The sequence below is a fragment of the Trifolium pratense genome, linkage group LG3 (assembly GCF_020283565.1).
Source record: "Trifolium pratense cultivar HEN17-A07 linkage group LG3, ARS_RC_1.1, whole genome shotgun sequence".
In the NCBI taxonomy this organism is placed as follows: Eukaryota; Viridiplantae; Streptophyta; class Magnoliopsida; order Fabales; family Fabaceae; genus Trifolium; species Trifolium pratense.
This window is the reverse complement of record NC_060061.1, coordinates 39,109,984-39,125,857: the sequence shown is the minus strand read 5'-3', so window position 1 is coordinate 39,125,857 and position 15,874 is coordinate 39,109,984. Positions and strand designations below refer to the sequence as shown.

Sequence of the window (15,874 nt, the reverse complement as noted above, 5' to 3'; positions counted from 1 at the left end):
AAAAAATAAATTAAAATTAGAAATCAAGATTGCCTAGTCGAAAAAAAGATTACTCCATCAAATTAAAAATAGAAGACTAATTTTCTTTTTCCTTTTGAAGAGCAAGGTTTATGATTCGTGCTATTGACGTGGACTAGATCTTTGGGGATCCACGTCAGCTTTTGTCTTCTTCCGTTAATTTTCTTATCTTTTTCCCTTTTCTTTCTCTCTTTTTCTTTAACAACAAAAATTAAACAAACAAAAAACGAAAACCTCTTCCAATTTCAATCTCTCCGCCATGGCTTCTCTCCTCCTCCGTCTCCCAATCGCCGCCGTCATTCTCCTCATCGCTCTCTCCACCACCACCGTAACCGCTCGTCCTTGCCGCACCTTCATCATCTCCTCCTACTCCATCCGTAACCCTTCTTCCAACACCTACGCCACCATCACCGAGATCCGATCCATTTCTCCTCTCTTCATCAACGACAAACCCTACGAATTCGTCATCGATCGTCCGTTCCAACACTCTAACCTACAATTAGAAACTCAATCTCAAGGCGCGTCGCATCCACGCGGCCCCTTAGGGTTTTCCACCGACGCTTACGATTTCTCTTCCCTTCGCGATCGTACCAAGGATATCCTCAGCGTTGCTCTAGCTTTACTTTTCGGCGTTGGTTGTGGTGCTCTTACCGCCGCTACCATGTACTTGGTCTGGTCCGTCTTCACCACTCGCCATGAACTCCGTGCTGCCGCTTATGGTGAATTCTCTGATGATGAGATTGAAAGCCCTAAGAAAATGGGATATGTCAAGATTCCGGCGGCTGAGGTGGCTGCTGCTACTGCTCCCGCACCACCGGCGAAGGATTAGGGTATGAAAATTTAAAAAATGAAATTGTTAGTAATTCATAGTATAAGTATAACCGTGTGGTTTATGTGTATTGTTAATAATCATAGTGGAATTTGAATGTAAAAGAAACACCGAAAGGTGCAAACTATTGCCTTGTATGAGTAATTGTTTCTTTATGATTACATGTTTACTTTTGAACTTGATTATGTATTTGCAATATTTTAGGATTATTATTATTACTATTATTATTAATTGGAAAACTCTAGTATTTATGATATTGGTTTTCTGTGTTGATTTTTCAATGTGGAAGCCTTGAATCATGTGTGAAATATGTTAAGGAATCTTGAATCTTGATACAAATGGAAGTAGTAATCATCATATATGTATGGTACATTATGGAGTATTTTGTTATAGCATCATTTTATCTGGAAAATTTGCTTTTCTAGTACTGCATTATATTATATGCAGATTTAGGTTCCAATGATTAGCTTATTAAACAAATGGTGGATCTAAAGCAAATTATATGAAGTCTGGTTTTGTTTACTTATTATGATGTGTGGAGGGTTTTCATAAACCCACCGAACCAATTTACATAACCCAGTTCAAACTATTTCGATTTGACCTTGTTTAACAATAAAAATAGGCTTGAAGTATGGTTTTATGTTATGATTCAGTTATCAGGTTAGTGAAAGATTTGGGATAATGTGTGGGTTACCTGTTCTGTCTGTAACACATACAGCCATCATCTGGGATAATGTGTCGGATAATTGCCAGTTTCATTTCTTTTTTATTTAGGGATTTTGCCTCTTCCTCAATCTGCTGTTTTGAACTCAACCATCATGTTACATACTGGAGAAGGATCCAAAGTGCTTTTACATATATGTAACTTTCTGTTTTTGAATTAATCTATCTTTTTATTCATTTGGAACCATATTCTACACCCAAAAAGCTACATTGAAGTCACAAGATACTTTTGTGTAAATAGAAACACTAATGTTTACAACATATTAGTTTACATCTTGGGTCAATTTGCTGTCAATTTTTCCAACCTAGTCTTTGTCACGTCTATTCATTTTTGGATATTTTTAGGTCTAGTGTTGAGTTTTAGTTTAAACATTTGACTCCGAATTTAAGGATCAGTTAAGGGGGGAAACTTTCCATACTATTAACACCTGTAATTATTGGCTAAAATGGTTTGATTTTGATTGTTGCTTTTTAAGGTTCTCTGATATAATTTTGTTACAGACAAAATGTGAAGTTATTTTTCCTGCTCAGTTTTTATTGACCCCTTAGCTTTTCTTCCGCATAATTTAAGTCCCCTTTACTGTCTTCCCAATCGGTTGTGCAATTTTCTATTATTAATATTGTAAAAATCAGGGAAGTTCCGGCATTATAAGCAAATGATGACCATTGCCTGTTGAAATTGAACTTGAAAGTTAATTTTCTGTGATAGGACACAGTCTATTCTAGTTATGTGAATCTTCTAATATCCTCTTCAATGAAGTGGGAAGTTGCTAAAGCCTTAAGCTTTTGAGAGGCCTTTGTACATATACTATCTCTGGGTTTTTCACCAGGTTTTGAATTAACAGCAAGAAAATGAATTTTATTAGTTTAAGCAGTGACTGGTGAGGAACAATTAATTATTGTGAACACAATTGTATCGTGAGGAACCCGAATCTCCCCGTCTCGTTTAGCTTAGTATAAACCTTAATTGAACTGTATATTATGGTAAATTGTTCCTATACGCTCTATGCTTGTGCGGCGTTGTGGTCGTTTAACAAGATACAGGAAGTAGTAGCTTAATACTAATATATTGTCCTATGGATTTGTTGTATCATATTTATGGTAATGCTTTCAATTGAAGCCTTCATATTAGTATCTCCCAAGCAGGGCCTGCTTGCTTTCACCACCATTCCACCATGTTTCAAAAGAATAGTGGATGCCCTAAACCAAACACTGTTTGGCAAACAGTGCCATACTGGACAGTTGTTTGGAAAGGTTATTTTTTCAGTCATAAGCACAATAAAGATGATAAAAAAGAAAAATATTGTTGATACCATATGCGTTGGTACTCCATTCCAACTTACCTGTGTATTCTTAAGGTAGCAGGACTAGTCAGTAATAGAATAAAGGGATGATAAGTGTTTTTAAAGTGTGGGATTTTGAGGGGATTGAATTTAACTGTTACTGTGTCAATGCAATAACTACGAAGTAACTGATTTGGACTGTCCAATAAAAAATAAATGGTCGAGATTTCATACTATGAAATTATCAAAATTTGGATTGTGTATTTAGAATTGTTGGATTGCAGATGGACGATCAAGATTCACTACTGCATCAAATTATGAGTTTACTACAGTGGTGAATCAAATCCGATTCTGGTATGAGTAAATTTCATTAAAGGGAAATTTCCAATATTCAAAATCCTCTTAGATTTCAGTCCTATGTATATGAGTGATGTGGGGAGGTTATGTGTTGTTAATTGTATTTTAGTCACTCAAAATTTGAGACTAAATTTAGTTCCTAAAAAGTAAAAGCCTTTTATAGTCCTCACAGTAATAAATTGGAACAACTTAGTCTTTATATATATGAAAAATCATAATTTTTTTTTATGCTAACATATACACTGACCCATCAAATGACTATTCGATGTGTCATATCATTTACAAGGGAACAATTAGGTACCGTCAAATAATTAAAAATGGACAATTTAGTCCCTACCATTGAAAAATTCCAACATTGGTGAAAGCTTATGACAATCATATCCTAAATTGGATACCATTTCCAGCATATGTGAAATTGGGGACTAGATTGTCAAGTATAGAGAGGAATTTATTTTTAACAATGTTGGTTGAGGTGTTTAATTTGGTGAGGAGCATGATATCCGATAAAAAGGTATTAGCCAAACTGCAAAGGAATACAACCCACCCGGTGGTGTTCACTTGGGCTAGTCCATACAGAGTAAAAAAAATCTGGATTTAAATGGGATCTCGCAAGTAGGCGGTGAGATTGGTCCATCGAATTAGTCGGTCCTAAGATCGGATATCGAGTTTTCAAAAAAAGAAAAGAAAAGAAGAGAGCAATAAGACAACACTCAGATATGGACTTGAATCCTCTGTTCTCATTCACAAGCGAAAAGGACCAATATGAGGTTCACAAACACAAGTCATCAACTGGAGACTTGGAGTCAACATAAAAGTATTTGTCTAAATAATGCAGAACAAGACCTAATGCAAAACAATTGCTTGATGAGTAAATAATTTTTTTTTAAAGACTAATATGGGTCTCAAATTTTCTCAAAGACCTGTGTTTATTAAAATATCAAAACCATATATTATGAAAAGGATATATGGAGTATTCATCTCATGACAAATCAAAAGGAGAAAAATCCAAACTCAATTTACTGTTCTGGTGTATGTAAAATGTACGAATTTCTATTTAAATATCGAATAAAACCTTAAAAATTGTGTTTCTATGTTCCAGTTCAATCGACAATGTTGGTATTATTAAATCGAAAGCTTTTACTCAGATTTAAATCTAAAATCTTGCAGTTATATTTAAATTTCAGTAATATTTATTATTTTATCTACAAACCAAAAGAAAAAAGTGTTTGTACTAGTTCAACTGTCAATATTAATATTGTTAGATTGAACATCTTTATTCGGATTCAAATCAACTCACAATTATGTGACTATAACTGATATTGGTGTTTGTCATTTCATCTATAGACACCAAAAATATCTGAAGAATTCTTTTGGTATCTTGTAATCATTTTAAGGATTCGGTTTGCATGCACTCATGCAATCAGAACAGATATGACCGTCCAATCATGATCAAACATACCAAATTAAAAGAAGATTTGATCGAACTGCATGACTATTTTAAATTTAGACCGTCTGATCTTAATCGGACTGCTATATCTATCTTGACTACACATGCTATCCAAATGGTCATGTTATTTTTAGTCTTACAAATAGAATTTATTTCACATTTTTACTAGAGTATAGATCAAGTATAAATTTAGTAAGAGCACATGTGAGAATCGACTTTTAATATATTATTGGACGCTCAAATGAAAATGACGTACCACCCTTAGACACAAACAACTAATAGATGTCATATCTATGAGGATGATATATATGAACCAAGAATAGTTGTAATTTTTCATTTGTACAATTAAGTTTTTTTATCAGATAAGTTAGATGGTAAACGTATTCAATATATTCTTGTGTAACTATTAGTTATTCATTTGAAACTGTTTCCCCTTTCCGTTTTTAGTAAATATCGTTTATTCATTTGCTCACAAGAATATATCAATTACTTACACAAGAATAATACATTCTGCTGACAATAAAACGGAGAAAAACAGTTTCAAAAATGTAATTAAAACATTCATAAATAAAACACTCAAATAGTTAGTTAACTGCAAGCATGGTACTCGGAATTGGATTTGACGCAGTAACTGCGTCACACAGGCAGTTACTGCTTTCAACCGTCCAATTTAGATCAACAGTTGAGATCGTTTAACTGTGTTACAATTGCTACGTAATCTGAACAGTATGATCTTAAAAACCAACGGCTGTGTTTGAATATCTACTACAGCAGCAGATCCATAATACTACTCAAAGTGGACATATATGTTGGGGATAGAGATAAGAATAGTTGTAATTTTAATGACAGAAGAGTCATATACTGCTCATATAGTAGAATATTAAAGACAACTAAAGCTTAAACAGTCTTCTCTAGTTGCCTATCTATAGAGTACATAAGTACAAGCAATAAGTTAATCAAATGCTTAAATAACAGTAGCAGCATTAATTCTAGCTTTCAATGTGCCAAGTTCAGGTTCACAAAAGCTTGTCCTAATTTTCTTATCATAAATGTATATTTTCTTCTCAAGTCCTGACATAAATAATAAAGATGACATGTGGAATAGTGGAATAGATTAACAGTACATTCCATCGAAAATAATAATACGCATAAAGTTGTCTTAACTGCATGGAACCTGAAGGTTACACACATTTTGGAATCATCGTGTTCTCAGTATTCAAGTGAGCCAATTGATGGTGGTTGTCCAGAAACAATGTGGTGAGATTCACCACTGCCGTTAAGCCTTTGTACTGAACCTAGCGCAAGCGTTTCTACCGCTTGTTCTCCCATCTTCTGAATATCTTCCGGTGAAAGTATTTTGATATACCAAACGTTATTCACAAATGATCTACAGAGAATGAACAATGAACTCATGTTATATAATTTTTAAAAAATATATCAAAGGATAAGTATTTTTTAATCGCGAATTTAGCATGAGTCTTGGTGTAATTGAAACTGGTACTTACTCCCACGGATCGTCGCCAAGGAGAAGAACATCATTCTCCCGGTCGACGAACACAAGCTGCCAGCCTGATCTAAGAGGGTCTTCTAATTTTCCCTCAATTCCAAACATCTGACCCAACTCCTCTCGCAGCTCACGATAGCTGTTGAACCGAGAGATGTCAAGTGAACGCCCAACCGATCCCGATTTGTAAACCTGCGACGAGACAAAATTACACCGTTAAATTCAATTGAAGGACAGACAAAAGTTTTGCGGATTACTTGAAAATCATACCTTCACAAATGTTGGGTTCTGGTTTTGTGGGTCGTTTTGCTCTGCATTTTGCAAAAATGACGATGAATCTTGAATGCAGGCATATAGAGAACCCTGAAATCCTGACTCCCCTAGTTGCATAGTTGATGCACTAGTGTCAGCCGATGAAGTAGTGTAACCTGGGACAGTGGTGGGGAGCAGAAGGCCAGATGAATCGATATTGACACCCGAGAGAGTATGGTTTTGGGCATCTGAATCACAATGTGAGGACACCATCCCGGATTCTTTTCCAGAATATTGTGCATGCGACATTGAGCTGCCAAACACATTGACTTGCATGTTTCCATACTTCGGAGTCCATGATTGTTGGGGTAACTGTTCAGTCATCAACGACTGACCACTTCTGGATAGAGTTGATAGATTCAAGAGATTACCAGTTCCTTCAGGGCAAAGCGAACCAAGCATGTTTTGTCCGGACGGAACTGAAGCAGAGAACTTTATGTTTCGCTCAAGGAAATCTGGTTTTGAATACGATGGTGACGGCAAGTTCGATTGTTGTCTCTGATGGAGCTGATCATTTTGAATTAGAAGTGTATCTTGATAACTATGTTGCTGCTGTTGAGCTTGCACTTCTTGATTGTTATTTGGTTTCTGAAGTAGCTGAGACAGGTTTTCTGTAAGTACTTGGGCTTGTGGCTGCGGCATCATATTAACTGTTTGTTGAATTATTTGAGGCTGCTGAAGTTGCAAAGACGAGTTATTGTTTCCTGATTGAAGGTAATTGATAGGCTGCTGTTGAAAATTCATCATTTGTGGCCTCATGAGATATCCACCACTACCCATGTTCTGCAATCCAGCTGCCAACATTGCTTGGTATTGTTGACTCTGATCACTTCCGAGTAAAGTTGGATCGAGTCTCTGCTGCATCCAGGGTAATAAACCAGAAGCGCCTTGAAAATTTAGGGAATTGAGACCTTGGTCTGCAGGTCCACCTCTCATCCACATTAGACCATTTGCTTCATCTCTTCCATCTGTGACAACATCCCGGGTAAGTAAAGCATACACAAGAAGATCCTCAAAATAACCAAACTCATTTTTTGAGAAGTTAGAAAGACGAGACACTGTCACCCTAAAATGCGGATCAACAATAGAAAATCCCGTCCCCGTGTTCTGGACATGAATGGATGAAATATGGAAGCTGCCAAATCTTACGACTAGTTTGGTTTGAAAATATAATTTTTGTTTCTGTTTCCTATTTTTATGAATAATTACAAAAATGTCACCTTATTTTATAAAAATACTAAGCACTATGCAGTGTCTCACTAACTTCAACTATCAATTGCTTTCAACTACATAACATGTCATACCTCGTCATAAGTAATAGTAAAAAAAAATTACAGATCAAAATTTGTAAATTGTAAACCAAGTTGCACAGATAGAATGACATGGAAAAATGTACCAAGTAAAGATGAGGTGCCAGGATGCCACGGGCGTTTCAATCTGAGGGGGAACAATGATGGATACATTGGGAATGTTGTTAAAGGCTCAATTTCCCATAACGATACCCGTGGCTGTCTCTCTCCTGCTGTTGATTCATCCCAACCAACCTATTCACAGCAGATAAAACGACCAAGTTAGAATAATCCTTTAAAACGTCTAGTAAAATTGAACTGAGTATTAAAATGTTGCTGCTGTAGTTCAATCTTTAGGGACAATCATAAAGGTGTGTGTGATACATCTAACTTATTTTCTAACATAAATATAATATAATATCTTAAATATTTTTACTAGGCAGACAAGGATTCTAGAATTTCAAAACTAATTAGGACCTGAAGGTAGAAATACAAAAATTGTGAAAATTACATTGATTGAAAGCATAGGTGTACATTTAATGGTAGAGTTTTAATGATTAGGTTAATGCTTTCAAGGACAATAAGAAGCCACCTATAGAGGTTACATCCACATAACGAAGGATTTGATGCAATTGGTCATTTGGTTGGGAATAAGGGGTGTAGGTTAGGGGGAACCACTTTGCTATACAATTTGAATATTCAAAATTAGATAAGCGCTACAACATCACAAGTAATTTATTAAGGACAGCAAGATATCTAGGAAGACCGCGCTCCTCCTTAGGCACAATAGTTATCATATGTGCTGCTGTGCTATCTGATCTTTCAAACACTTTACATTGTGATCTTTACTTACCTTGACAGAGCGCCAATGAGAATTCGGCCATCGAACAGCATCCAGATCACTTATGCCAGTTATTGTACCCATGTATCTACAAAACAAAAGCGAGACATGGATAAGTAAATGCAAAATAGTATGGTGTGGTACTACCAGATGGTAGTACTTTTCGTGAAGGTTTCCGGCGCCCTAATATTGAAGCCAAGCTTTCCGTCTCACATGACAATTGTGGATCATAGAAAATACTAATAGCGGTTTGTTAAATTCTACTATGCTATAGTGCTATAGCATAGTAAAATTCCACTATGATATAATGCCGCTATATTTGCTATTTGACAATACATCAGTTGCTTAAAGAAAAATAAGTAGCAAGGACAGATAGTAACTGATGTCTACATGTACCTGCGGACACTTGACTCTTCGGTCTCGAAAAGCATCCTGAAGCGCATACCAACAGAGATACGTGTATGGTACACAGCTTTGATATATTTTGAAAGTGGTATGACAAACTCGGATGGACTAGCCCTGCACATGATGTAACTATCAGAAGAAGCATTTTCTAATTTATTATTAAGAATTCACAAATGAAAGCTCAGACAACATTTACAACCTTGGATTATAGAAGACAGTAAAACAGCTATTAGTTGCTGCAGCATGGGCAGCAGCCGCAAGAAGTCCAATGTGCATACTATCACTGGACAGAACTGATGATGGCATCACAGTTTGCGGTCGATTGGCTCGACGTATTCCCAAAAGGAGCTGATTCTTCTCATTCCTATAAGCAAACATACATGGTATGAACATAAAAGAATTAATGTCTAGTTTTCAAGGGGATGGAAAACAACCAAAAAAGAAAAGGAAACAAGCACCATATGAAAAGCACGGAATCTCCAGCGACAAGTCTCTTGGCACTAACAAATATACTCCAGCCTGTAGTAAGAAGGTGCCGTTTTGGCTGTCCTGAAATTACATGCAAGCAACAAATGCATTAGCAAGGGTTAAAAATACAATTGGAAAAAAAAATTGTTCTCGTGTATGGGTTGTAACAACCCATTTTATTATTATAGTAAAAAATGATTATAAGTAACTTTATGTTAAATTAAGTCACTAATTTAAATAGGACTTATTAGTAAATATGAGAAGAGGAATAGTATCATAGAGAAGAAACTATACTATAGAGGGACATTATTGTAAAACTCTATCAACAAGTATACATATAGTGAGTGTTGGGAAAAAGAAAAAAGAAAAACAATTTTAGTCTCTCCCTCTCTCTTTCCTCTAGGCAGAACACAACCCCACCCCCTCCAATGTAGTTTTCTTCAAATTCACCATTAACACCACATGCATGCTTAGGATTCAAGAAGAATAAACACCTTCTACCTTATTAACAAGCTTAGTGAAGAAGATTATACATTGGGTCTGCATTATGAGTTAACAAAAGAGAAGAAGTTGGAACTCAAGTGCTAGGGATTTCTCCAATCTTCATCATTTTCACTCACCCATCAAGAACTACCTTCAAACAGTCAAGGTGAGTTCTTATTAAGTTTGATTTTGGTAGAAATTAGAGTTTGAGTAAACCTAAGTATTAAAAGTTGCATGTATTAGAATGTTATATGGGTAGCATAATTTATTAATGATTTCAGTACATTTCTCTAATTTAAAAATAGTGCACTTAAAGTTTGTGCTTCTGTTGTAGCAGAAAGAATGGCTCTGAAACCGAAACACAAATAAGCAAATTTGTGAGATCAACTTAAAACAGCAAATAAATGAAATGAAGCAAGTGAAAGTACAAGGTATTACATTTACCGGCTATTTTTCTCTTAAACGGTAAAACTATAAAATAATGGAAGAGGATTGATACATAAGCTTTCGTAACACAAGTCTCCTATTCAGCCAACCATCACGGCCACAATCCATGGTCAAATCACTCAAGTTTGGGTATTATTCAAGCTCCCCATACAACATGGATGGCCACTATCGGAGATAGTCCAGACTCCAGAGTATTAAAGATAGCTGATTTTATTCTTGCTAGTTCATATCAGGATTTGGGATCTAATCATTACGTTGATGGATTTTCCATACACATTACTAATGAAAGCAACAAAAGAAAAATGCTAGGAAGTAGTTAGCAATATATATGTGGTGCATCTACAAACAGGAAGCTTCCCAAATCATGATCATTTATGATATGCCGCAATGATCTTAAATTTAATGTAGACCAACAACAATACCAATCAAAGCCTTTTCCACTATGACGCCAGCTAAATGAGTTGAGCAATTCCATAGTATCTATCATGAATCACTCTAGTGATAGACCATTTAAATCTAAATCTCTCTCGATATTGTGGCCTAAAGTTTTCCTTGGCCTCTCTAACTATGAATTTAATCCATCTTGTGTGCCCTATTGTTAGGCATGTATACAGGTTTTCTCCGTACATGCCTAAACCATCAAAGACGAGACTCTACCATCATTTTTACAATGTCACATCTAACCGGTAGGGATTTGGGTATTATGGGGTGCCAAAGTCCCACATCGAGTAGTATGGGATATTTGGAGTATTTAAGTGGATTGACTTAAGGGAGAGTTCTCTAAGGGTCTGTTTGGTTGTGAGAAGAAATTGAGAAGAGAGAAAGAGGTGAGAAAGAGTAAGAGAAGAGAGGTGAGAAATAGAGTAGATTTGAGGTGTTGTTTGGTTTAAAAGAAAGAGAAGAGAAATATAAGAGAGAGAGAGAGAGAGAGAGAGAGGTGTGCTTAATTTTTAAAAAGACAAAAATATCCTTATTCTAAAAATTAATTAATTTTATTAATATACATTTTTTTATGAATATTATTATACAATTTCACATTGTTTATAAAAATTAACTTAATCTTTAGTTTTAATTAATAAAACTCGTGTAATATTTATATTGCATTATTTTTATTTTTGATTGAAAATCGATTACAAACGAACAATCCAGATTTTCCTTGCTTCCCTTTATTTCTCTCTCTCCCACTCTTTTCCTAATTCTTCTTCTGGTGACCACATTCTTCTTCACTACACCACATTTCTATGTTTTGATCTACTCGACTCGACACATATAAAACACAATTGCAGAGGGTAAGAAAATGGGTCTTAAAGGGAAGAAGAGATGGATAGATCTAGTGTCATCTAACAAGGGAAAAGTCGGTCACAGAATCAAGCGGTGAAGGGGTTGTTGTGATGGAGGATAACAAAAGTTATGGGAAAGGAAGCCACCGAGAAACGGGTACAAATGGAAAACAAAGAAAAAAAAGGAAGCTTCATCGCTCTTTCTTCGCATCTGAGCGGAGAGCTAAAAGTGGTGGGAACCACCTATTTCATCTCTCTCGTCTCTATTTCTCTCCTGAACCAAACGAGGAGTTCTTCTCTTTTTTTGCTCTTTCTCTCGTAGGCATCTTTCTCTTTGAAAAATCTACCATTCCAATCACAATGTAAGTGCTCGAATACTTATCACTTACCTGACTTTTTCTTAAATGTATTCACATTAATTCTATCATGTCTCGCGCAACCACTTATTCATCATAATGTTCTCATCCTTGCAACATAAAGTTTGCCTTCTGATTAGCTCTTTACCACATAAAATTCAGTTTCACAACAACGTAATTTGTATGGTTATGCAGTAAAAAAGATATATTTAAACTTCGAGTAAAACTTTTATATCCCACAATATACTCAAAACATTATTTCATTTTGCAATACTTTGCATACTATGATTGACATCTTAATAATCGACCTAAGGCACTTCACAATACTTTTTGGAAACTTTTAAACCGGTGCGCTATTGTTTATTGTTTAAAAGTTATAGATGAATCCCCACAGTCAAGAATAAGAAATGCCATTGATTTTTTAAAAAATTATCGGGACTTATTTATAGCCTTTAACGTTATAAGAACTTAATAAAAATATACAAAAGAAAATATAGGGAGGGATTTGAAAATTAGTTTAATCTTCAAGATAAACCAGACAGTTCCTTCCAACTACTAAAGTGCCTTAGTTTTACAAAATTCTCCCTCTAAACTGGAGAATCTTAACTTCATCTGTATATATCACATACATATGCATGTGTTTCTAAAGATAAGCATACTCTACCAAAACATTGCTGCATATATTCACAACCTCGATATAAATAATAAGATCGTACGGAGATTCTTACCCCGAAAAATATGACGAAACTTCCATTCAACGTCATGGAGATCCCTAGCAATTAGTTCTTGTGCCGGTGGTTGCTGTGAGAAATCCTGTATAGACAAATTTAAGAGTAACGCATCTATCACCAACACCAACCAGAATTTAACACAAGAAAAATGTGCACATTACCAGCGGAGGGAAAACTTTCTCAGCTGCACGGCGAGGAACAGAGAATCCTCCATGTGTGCTAGTGTCACTGGCCGTTAAAGTCTTGCAAAAATAGTTTGAGGGCTGCTTACTTGGAATGCCCAATTCCATAGGAAGAAATGTATCCTTCTGCTCTTCCTACATTCATAGTAAAAAATGGAAATTTTAGTTCTCCAAATATAAAAGAGAAATTTATAACACATAATGCAAACATGCCAAAGAACATCACAATACCGGAGTCAACGGCTGTAGTGTCATTTGAGCATATACTTCATCCGTTTCAACATCTGCCTGAAAATCAAAACACGGTCGAGTTCTTCACTGAGTTTATTACGCTATAGAGAACCATATCTCGACTATCATAACTAAACAAAAAACACAAATACACTCACATGCATTGTGACATTGTGAAGTTGGCAAACCAACTGAGGTGGCAAGCTAGGGTAATTTGGTATGTGCCCATCAATTTCTCGGTTAGTTGTGGCAGATACCTAGAATCAATATAAACATGTTCTGCTCAATTTCCATTCATAGAATCTATTGAATTGTTTCCAAAACAAAGTTTCCATTATCTTCTATAGTATGCAAATTGAAACAATCTTGAATAGAGTACTAAAAAAGTAAAAAACCTGCTCACTATGACCCTGAGGGAAGTAAACCACACGAGTCCCCGCGGTCGGTAGGGACACTAACGGTCCCGCACATGCATGCCATAGCTCAGAATTCAGACATTTCTTCTCCCCTCCTCCTCCTAACATCATCAAAAAGAGAAAAGGAAATAAAAAAACCTCATAAGGATACTATTGTTGAAGAAATACAAAAGGAGTCCTATGATAGGGACACAAAATATTTGTATAACTAAAAGCCAAAACAAATACTAAGATTTGTTAATAAAGCAAAAAGAGAGAATTGAAATTGATACCTTCATGTTGTCCCTGCTGACCCAACCCTGATGTTGAAAGCTTCATTTCATCAAAGCTAAACCCTTTTCCTTTATTTCTCTTTCATTCAAAGAAACACTATCACTATAAATTTGGCAATCACATATAAACATGAAAACCCTAACCTAACTAACTAAAAGCCATAAACTTCAATTAACTTCAAGCCATTTCAATTTGCATTCCTCAATCATTTCCTCTCTTTACCTAACCAATGCACTAACACTACTCCATACTCAAAAACAAACAAACCCAAAATCCAAACACAACAAAAACATCCTAAAACAAATTAAAAAAACAACCTTTTACACTAAAACAAAAAAACAAACAAGTAAAGTATTGTTTTTTACTTCAATTTTTCAAATTTGAAGCAAACCCTTGATGACCCATGACCCAGTTGGAATTAACCTACAAGAATGACACGTTGTTCAAGATCACCATTAAAAAAATGAAAAGAAAACCAAAGGACCTCTTTTGTGGCCTATCACTTTCGATTGAGACCGAGTGTGAGGATTTTTTTGTTGAGGAAAAACAAGTGTTTACAGTAGTAACACAGTGAGTGATGACAGAAGAGAGAGAGAGAGAGAGAGAGAGAGAGAGAGAGAGAATTAAAAGAAGGGGTCATTTCATTTTCTTGCATATATAAGGGGGCCCCGACCAAGCTGGACATGGGCACAGTAGAGAGAGAGAGAAGAGTAGGAGAGAGAAAACTCATGTTTGAGAGTTATGGGACGGTAAATATATCTGAACCGTTGGATTATCCGTACGGGATAATCTTCACTGTTGAATTTGTTTGATGTGACAGCAAGCATGTGCCACCATCCTTCACCGGTCGCTGTCTCAAGTACGGAATATTGAGGTTAGAGCAAATTATTACCATCAAATATTAATAAAAAAAGTTCTGGTAAAAAAAACATTAAGATAATTTTTCACATAAATTCTTAACTTTTCTCCCATCAAAACAAAAAAAGTGTTCTTAATTCTTTCAAAATATTTAAGGTTATTGCTAAAGTGTCTTGACACTAATTAAGGAACTAAAAAAAAGTATGTATCGAAAAAACTAAAATTTAAACCGTTAACACCGCACAATTTTTAAAATAATTTTACTATTTTTGATTACCTTAACTAGTGTTCCGTGCACTAGTTAGCATTTTCCATATTAAAATAGTGAGTGTTTAGTCAAGTGTTTTTCAATTTTGTGTTTATGTGAAGATATGCTTTACTTATTCGTATAAATCTTAATTATTATAAATTTTTAGTATGTAACATTTTTAATTTACCGTCAAATTATTTTATGTATTTTTTACCAAATAATGACATTTTAAATTGATTGTTAACTATATAGTAGTTAAATTGTGTGAAGTTATCGTCTACGTGACACGTAACATTCTATGTTGACGTATTTAATAGTATTAGAAAATGAATGTCAACAAATCAATAAAAATTGATAAATATTTAGCAGAAATGTGAACTAATTTGAGATATTCAAAGAATCATAAAATTATACAAGAGTGAATTACAGAGATAAAGAGTCAATTCAGTAGTTTACTCAAATTAATAATTTTTTTGACTAAAAAAATCATGATAAATGGTAATAAAATAAGTTTTAATAGTTAAAAAAAATTTAGGGAGAGAAAGTAGGCGCGTGCTTTTTGTATAACAAGTGGGATGTGAAGGGTAATAAGTAAGAAGAAAAAGGTGAAAAGAATGATTTATTTATTTTTTGAATGAGAAAGGAAAGATATTGATATGAATGATTGGTGGTTGGTTCGGCTCATGTATACCTCAATGAGCTCCATTCCTATTTGCATCCAAGCATGGAACACATAAATTAATAACATTTCTTTTTCTCTTCTACCTAAATACCTTTTCCATTTGCACAAGTAATAATTGACATCAAAATATCCTTTCAAATAAAAAATTGACATCAAAATATAAAAAAAATAAACTAATTAACTAAAAGATATGTAATTTAGAAATAAAT

General features: G+C 34.8%; 2 protein-coding genes across 2 annotated transcripts; one reads left to right on the top strand and one right to left on the bottom strand.

Moving 5' to 3' along the window:
* The first annotated feature begins 205 nt into the window (after window positions 1–205).
* On the top strand, window positions 206–1,029 carry LOC123916934. Its single transcript, XM_045968525.1, has one exon. It carries the CDS (start codon window positions 278–280, stop codon window positions 845–847), a length of 570 nt encoding a protein of 189 aa, XP_045824481.1. The 5' UTR covers window positions 206–277; the 3' UTR covers window positions 848–1,029.
* Window positions 1,030–5,479: 4,450 nt separating this feature from the next.
* LOC123913862 (auxin response factor 8-like) lies at window positions 5,480–14,587 on the bottom strand. The gene is made up of 14 exons (XM_045964755.1): window positions 13,875–14,587; window positions 13,582–13,703; window positions 13,345–13,443; window positions 13,187–13,243; window positions 12,935–13,090; window positions 12,771–12,855; window positions 9,467–9,557; window positions 9,208–9,372; window positions 9,000–9,122; window positions 8,616–8,691; window positions 7,870–8,017; window positions 6,432–7,441; window positions 6,163–6,353; window positions 5,480–6,044 (listed from the first exon to the last, which is right to left on the bottom strand). Exons 1-14 carry the CDS (start codon window positions 13,918–13,920, stop codon window positions 5,867–5,869), a joined length of 2,547 nt encoding a protein of 848 aa, XP_045820711.1. The 5' UTR covers window positions 13,921–14,587; the 3' UTR covers window positions 5,480–5,866.
* Window positions 14,588–15,874: the final 1,287 nt, after the last annotated feature.